Source organism: Condylura cristata, unplaced genomic scaffold, assembly GCF_000260355.1.
Source record: "Condylura cristata isolate star-nosed mole 26May11 unplaced genomic scaffold, ConCri1.0 scaffold00022, whole genome shotgun sequence".
Taxonomy (NCBI): Eukaryota; Metazoa; Chordata; class Mammalia; order Eulipotyphla; family Talpidae; genus Condylura; species Condylura cristata.
The window spans coordinates 16456110-16463108 of NW_004567123.1; the positions used below are offsets into that span (position 1 = coordinate 16456110).

General features: G+C 51.0%; 1 protein-coding gene across 1 annotated transcript in view; it reads left to right on the forward strand.

The window, feature by feature from the left end:
• The window catches only part of TTI1 (TELO2 interacting protein 1), a 39176-nt gene extending 33639 nt beyond the window's left edge, over nucleotides 1-5537 (forward strand). Inside the window, exon 8 of the mRNA XM_004686951.2 lies at nucleotides 4859-5537. Within this exon, the coding sequence (XP_004687008.1) occupies nucleotides 4859-5042 (184 nt within the window). The 3' untranslated portion in view covers nucleotides 5043-5537. The remainder of the gene's footprint in view (nucleotides 1-4858) is intronic.
• The last annotated feature ends 1462 nt before the right edge of the window (nucleotides 5538-6999 follow it).

Sequence of the window (6999 nt, forward strand, 5' to 3'; positions counted from 1 at the left end):
ACAAACAAACAAACATCACAAAGCCACAAGTTCTTTACCACTGGCATTTACTCAGACAGCTCATGAGAGCATTTTATAAATCCAGAAAGAAACAAGGAGCAGCAGATCCCTCAAGCAAGTAATTGACAGAGAAAGAATAGCCTGTCACCCAGGAGAGCTGGGAGCTCTGAATTTCAGTTACAGTTTACTTAGCTTTACTGGGCCTTGATTGGCTGGTGATTTTCTAGAGTTCCCTGTTTGCAGATGCTGTCGAGGGGGAAATGCAAGTAACATTCTGCAGCATTAGTGTCTGCTGCAGGGGGGTTTTGGTGTCGGGTGATGTGGTGAGAGCCGGTCCTTGTGCGGCACCCAAGCTGGAGCACCGCTGTGAACTGTGAGCTGCAAGGGCCCTGGGCCGACCCAGGGTGGACCCCTCTTTACTGAGCGGCGACTGGCCAGGGACCTTTCCCCAGCCCCCCACGCGGGGCCTCTAGCATGTTCCCCTGCACGCTGTGTCGTGGGCCTCCCTGACCAGCCTGACCTCCCTGTCTGCAGGGAGGCCTCTGTCCATCATCTTGGTAGCCCGTGCAGTGGGCGCAGCGCTCGGCCAGACCAGGTACCAGTAAACTTTTGATGAATTAGGAGAGACAGGACCCGAACCCCGCTCACCGGGTTCTGGGGGCGCATGTCCTACCTTCCCAGGCACCTCTCCCCCAACTCTGTCACTCAGAGCACCCCAGTATTGATCGTGAAGGAATGAGCTGCTTCTGCTGGCTCGGTGTCTGGAGTTTATTAGGTACTTGCTGATACCCGTCAATTGTAGATAGGGCTGAAGTGCAAGGGAAATGGCTGCCTGCATGAAGTGAAATTCAATAAAACCGCATTTTAAGTGAAAAATCAGTATAAACACCAGGCTTCTTTGCCATGGAAACAGAGGTTGCTTAGAAACTGCCTGACGGCGAGTTCTAAATTTTTTAAAGTCAAGTTATCATTTAAGCTACACGGCCCTACAGGTTATTGAGCGATAATCACTCGCCTCAGGACACTGGGAGGCACGAGGCACAGCTGAGTGCCTCCCGAAACTCTGGGGACCAGATAATCTCTTGATAACTGTGCTCCCTGGAGCCACTGACTTGGGCCTGGGGGAAGGAGAAAGCAAATTTTGTTCAGGAGTTAAATGGTGTACACATATATTTTTTTAAGTGTTTCTCTTTGGGTTTGTAAAGATGGAGCTGGCCATTTGGCATGTTCAACAGCCATCTCTGCCATGTCTCAAGATATATGAGGGACATTTTCCAGGCAGTTGCCCCAGTCACTTCAAAGCAGCAGTCCTGTCTTTGTCTTCTGGTTTTTCCATTATGCAGAAAGGGCTTTCCAGGTCCTTGGCTTTCTGGAGCCCGCTGCCCAGCTCTGCATGGCCGGGCACTGGCACCGGGACGAAGCGGCCCAGAGTTTGCCTGAGCCCTCGCGCAGGGGCTGCTGGTCCTCAGGCGCGGCTCCCGGGGGCTTAAAGCAAGCAGGTTGAAGTTCAAGATTTGTCCATTTTTCTGGTTCAGCAGGTCACATGCCTTTGGCCAAGTGGGAATACAGCCCTGCAGTTGCATGGCAAGGCCTTGCTCCCGGCTTCAGGCATGCAGTGGGTAAAGATATTGCATTCGTTTTTTCCTTAAAAAATGGGCAAAATTTGGGCCCTCCCGGGTGGCACAGCAATTTAAAGCACAGCGCTAAGAAGCTAAAGCCACTAAAGCATGAGTTCGATCCCTACCCCAGAGGTGACCCGCATGGCACGGCAGACCTCTCCCGACCAGCCCGCTGCTCCCCTCAGCAGTGTATTTTGTCAGTCGGCCTGTTCTGCTCCCCACTCTGTCTCTGGTGAAGCCTCTCACAGGCCCTGCACCTCTGGCCCGTTACCCCAGTTCTGTATGAACAAATAAATAAATCTTTAAAAAAAAAAAAAAAAGAATTGGAAACTGCCACCACGTCGGTATCAAGGAAATCATGAGTAAAATTGGTGGCAAAGGTCTTGCCCTTTTCGGGGCGTCTGAGCATTTTCCATGGGGCAGCAGTGCTGCTTGAACTGGTAGTGATGATTAAGCTTTAGACACATACTGCCCTCCCTCAGGAAGGAGCAATGTTTTCATTATACACTTCAGAGCTCTTTCCTGCATCTCAACTCCTCTCACCTCCCACAGACCTGTGAGTGGGTGGGGCAGGGGCCAGCCTCTCTCCAGGAAAGGGAAGAGAGGCACAGAGGCCCAGGAACTCCCCTGGCCACCAGCGGAAGGAACTGGCCTTGGTGCTCACTCTTCTGGGGGGGTCCACCCCTTTAATGGCTACTACTTGAGACCCAAAATAATTCTTCCAAGAGTTCAGCACTTGTTTAATTTTAAAAGATGAACTTTGCACAGGTTTTTCCCTTTGCTTCCCTGCTAACATTTTATTTAGAGACCTCCCAGGGCAGAGAAAGTAGCTGGCTTCCTTTTCCTTCCTGTCAGTGAATACAACATCCACATTTTCGCATGTTAAAAGGACTCGGAAAATGAGCATTGCAACATCCTCGTGCTGTGTAAGTCAGAGCGGCGCTGTGACTGAACGAGGCCGCGGCACCACTTTGCGAGGTGTCGCCCAGATCAGAATACGCCTTGAAGCCAAGAGTATGCTTTGCTGGAGCTGGAGAAGTTGTTCCAGTTCTCGAAGGGGGAGGAAAAAAAAATCAAATGAAACCATTTGCATTCTAACAGTCTTTGGCACCAGGGAAAGCTGTCAACTGTGTCACGTGTAAATAGAAATCCGCTTCCCAATTTTGGTGAGTTTTTTCATAATTTCCCTTGCCACTCTAATTATCAAAGATATTTTTGTTTTTAAACAAAAATTGTCTCCCACGCAGGCCCCATCTCCTTACTGCGGTGAAGTGGAAACAATGAATTAGAATATTCTAATCACTTCTCCAGCAACCGCTGCTGAGGTTATAAACATAAGATTATACTAAGTAAAGAAAACTTGAATTGTTTAGGCATAAAAGAGACCAGAGAAATTTCTGAAGTGCCCGCCTGCCCCCGCCTCCTTGGTATAGATCTACTAAATCCAAGGAAGGAAGCAAAACTGGCTTCACCCAGCCCCTGTGGGGTCCCAGTAAAGCCAAGTCCCTGAGGACACAGGCTCTACAGATTAATGTGATTAAAAATGAGATTTTAACTTCCTTTAGCATTTAACTTCCAGTTTGACATCCCAGAGCATGCAAAGGGCTCCCAGGAATAGTTGTCAAGAATAAGACATGAGGGCCTCCCTCGTGGCTCAAGGGGTTAAGTTCTCAGCACCATCAGGCAGCCAGGCAGCCAACGCAACACAAGTTCGATCCCCAGCCAGGGAGCTGCCCCACAGGTGCAGCAGACCTCTCCTGTCTGGCCCGCTGCTCCCCTCAGCACTGTATTTCAATCCATCTGCCTGTTCCGCCCCCAACTCTGTCTCTGATAAGTCCTCTCACCCCCTGCACCTCTGACCTACACCCCAGATCTTGTATGCATAAATAAGTAAAATCTTTAATTATAAGAAGACACGATCCGTCACACGGAGTAGTAGTTGGCAACTGGGGGGGTCGCACGTGAGACATCTGTATTTTCTCACTGAAATCCTAGCAGAGCCCTGAGGGAAGGTATATCCCTCCCCCATTTTTGAAAAAGAAGAAACTGGCACTAAGCCAAGTTGAGCCTCCCACAGCCATCTCCAGTGACGCATGAGAACGTGAATCCTCCGTCCTTCCCCGATGGTGAGCAGCAGACCCCTGCCTTAGATCCTTTCATAGAAAGTAAATATTCCAGAGACAGATGTCATCTTAATTCACTTGTACAACATAAGACATTTGTTCAATATGAAAATCTGTTCCGGCAAATACTTGTTGTGCCAGACTAGGTGCCCAAGATGCAGCAGTGAGGCAGGGAGCGGTCAGTGGCTGAGCAGTGTACGTGCTGGCAGGGGTGGCCGAAAGAGAAAAATGAGAGTAATAACCTTTTTTAATAAGGGAAACCACTTGTGTAAAATGTCCGGGGAAGGCCACCTCTCTGAGTGGGGGTGCAGGAGCCGGGAAGGGCAGTGGCCGGGAGGGCGCTGCCTGACGAGGGGCATCAGTCTCCTCCGTCACCACGCTGACTGGCGCCCCTTGGCTGCGTGCTGAAGCTTTTGCCTGGCTGCCCAGTACCATGGGCTTCAGCTCGAAGGTTCAGAAATGGAATGTGAGCAAACAAGAGGCAGAGGCTGTGACCCCTAAGCTAAAGATGAAGACCATCAGCCGAGGGGTGGCTGGGGCCCAGCCTGCCTGCACCCCGGCAGGACGCCACGCGGGGCCTGCAGCTCCGCCCTAGGAGCTGACCGGGTCTGATCCCTGCCTGCGTCCACACCACAAAAATCCACAACTCTTGGCCAGAAGGGCCCCAACTGCAGCCTCAGCAGAGAGCTGGAGACCCGGAAGGAGAGGCCTGCCCAGGCCCCCCAGCAGATGGGGCTGCCTGGCCAGGGCTTGGCCCAGTGAGCCAGCCCGACTCTGTAGTGAAGGGGGGTGAAGGGGTTTTCAGTCTTCTTCCTTCTGAAAACTCTGCCTTACGCCCCAGAACTTAACTGGTTTCTTTGCCAAGTGTTTGTTTGATGTCAATATTGTTCTGTTCTAATTACTTTTTTCCCTTTTGTCACTGGAATGAAACTGATTGCCTCTATTTCTGCTTGGCTTTGGCCCACCCTAATGGCCCTGTCTTAGGAACTAAAGTGTAGCTTGTTCTGCTCTCCACAGTGAGTTGGTGTTAGTTTCTTCTCAAGCAGTCTAAACGGCACCGTAGCCCTCTTCTGCCCTCCCTCAGACCCCACCTTCACTCCCTGTCTCTCTCCACAGCGTTTTCCTGCACTTGATGAAAGTAGACCCGGACTCCACCTGGTTCCTCCTGAACGAGCTATACTGCCCAGAACAGCCCATCCCGCCCCACCCCAGCCTCCACCCTGTGCAGCTGCGGGGGGCCTCTGGGCAGCAAAACCCCTACAAGGCCAACGTGCTCCGCCTGCTCCAGGAGCTGCCCTGAGTCCGTCTCCCCCACTGGGTGGACAGCGCCTTTAGCTGGGTGCCTGCCAGGAGTGCGGGGCCTGCCCCACCCAGCCAGAGGCGCTGGCGGCGCAGAGAGAAGACTGCGAAGGGGCAGTAGACAGCTATCGATTCATAAATAGATCGATCACACAACTGCTTAGAAATTGGATTGAAGGAAAGCATCTGACTATTATTTATATTTCATACCTGGCGTTTTCAGATGACACTGTCTGGCAGCTCTAGGGACTTAACTCCTTAGCTCACCATCACCCAGCCCTGGCTGCCTCCCAGGCCCCCCACACCCACACCAGCAGTTCAGAGACGTGGGGCCGGGCCAGTGCTACCCTCGGCGCATGCGGTCTGGGGACGGCGTGTCTGGCCTCTCCAGAACACAGCCCTGCATCGTGGACTCACCTCTCCTCAGATAATGAGATGGAACTATTTGCACCTAACCTGTTCTGTGGAAGAAAATGAAATAAAGCCACTTCTTGGATGAAATATATGATCAAGAGCTTACTTTGAAGTTTGTTATTTACATCAGGTGATTTTTTTAAGTGAGCGTGTGTTCTTGAATGGCTAATGCAGAGACAGAGTGTAAGATCAAGCAGTCCCTCTTCCTCTTCCCCAGATATCTAGTCCCTATCCTGCAAAGTAAAGACCTGTGACAATTTTTGGATGCACTTTCAAGAGGAATTTTTTTTTAACTTTTTGTCATGGACAGTACAGCCCTCATCCCCATAACCCAACTGGGCCAGTTACCAGCACATGGCCAGCTGATTCACCACTGCCCCTGCCGTCTGCCCTCGCCCCTCCACCCAACCCCTGCGTTTGACACAACCCCCCACGTGCCACACCTTTTGATTGAGCTTAGAACCATAACAGCATCATCACACCTTAAAAAAAAAGATCCTTAAATTTCTTCAGTCATGCTAGAATATCCCCAATGTGTTTGAATCAGGATCCAAATCACATGGGTGCCTGGCTGTTAGGGATGTGTCCCTCAATAAATCTCTTAATTTATAGATTTTCCCACCACCATTCTTCTTTTTCCTGTTGAGGAAACAAGGTCATTTATCCCATTACGTCCCACAATCTGGACGCACCGATTCCGTCCCCATATGGGTCATTTCACAGGCTCCCCTGCCACGAGTATTTCTTCTAAATCGGGAGGCAGAACGAGGTTTGATCAGGTTTGCTTTTTGTTTTTGTCTCCTGGCGGCTTTCCTTCCTAGGTGGCATGATTTACTTTGTCTGGAAGCGCATCGCGTCCACCCTTCTCGCGATGGTCTCAGCCATCAGTGACCCTCGTCTGCATCCACTCACTCCTTAGGGATTGCAAAGCAGGGCCATCTGGCCACCAGGCCAGTTTGCTGTTATCCAGAATACCTGCGTGAGGGAACCTTTCCTTCAATCGTGGGAAGCTTGAGGGAGTTTGTATAGAAAAGGCAGGATAAATACTTGATTTCTCGAGCGATGGGATTTAAGACACATGGTGTAAATTTCTGTTCGCACAGAGGTGCTGACAGGCGCCAGGGAGTATGACTGCTTCCTCCACAGATGGTGGCGAGACACGTCTAGATGGCTCCTCCAGGCCATAGATAATCAAGTTCTACAAACCCAGAAGGTGGTTGGCATGGGGACGTAGTGGAGCAAGGGTCCCCAGACGGTTCTGGAAAGGCCAGTCATTTCTTTTTAGGGCCCGCCCTGCCAGGGCTGTGCAGTGTCCAGTCCAGGCTCGGAGACAGCAACCTGGCTCCTGCTTGGGCTCTGCCAGTGAGTCATGGGGGCCCTTCGGCAGTTTTAAAATGCTGGGATGATTTCCTTTGGGAATGTGAGAAAATGCCCTCTAATTGAGGGGATTATAAAAGGATTCACAGCATTGTTCCTGATTCCACCGGGAACATGAAATGATGGACTAATTCAACTATAGGCCCTGACCAATGAGAAAACAGGTC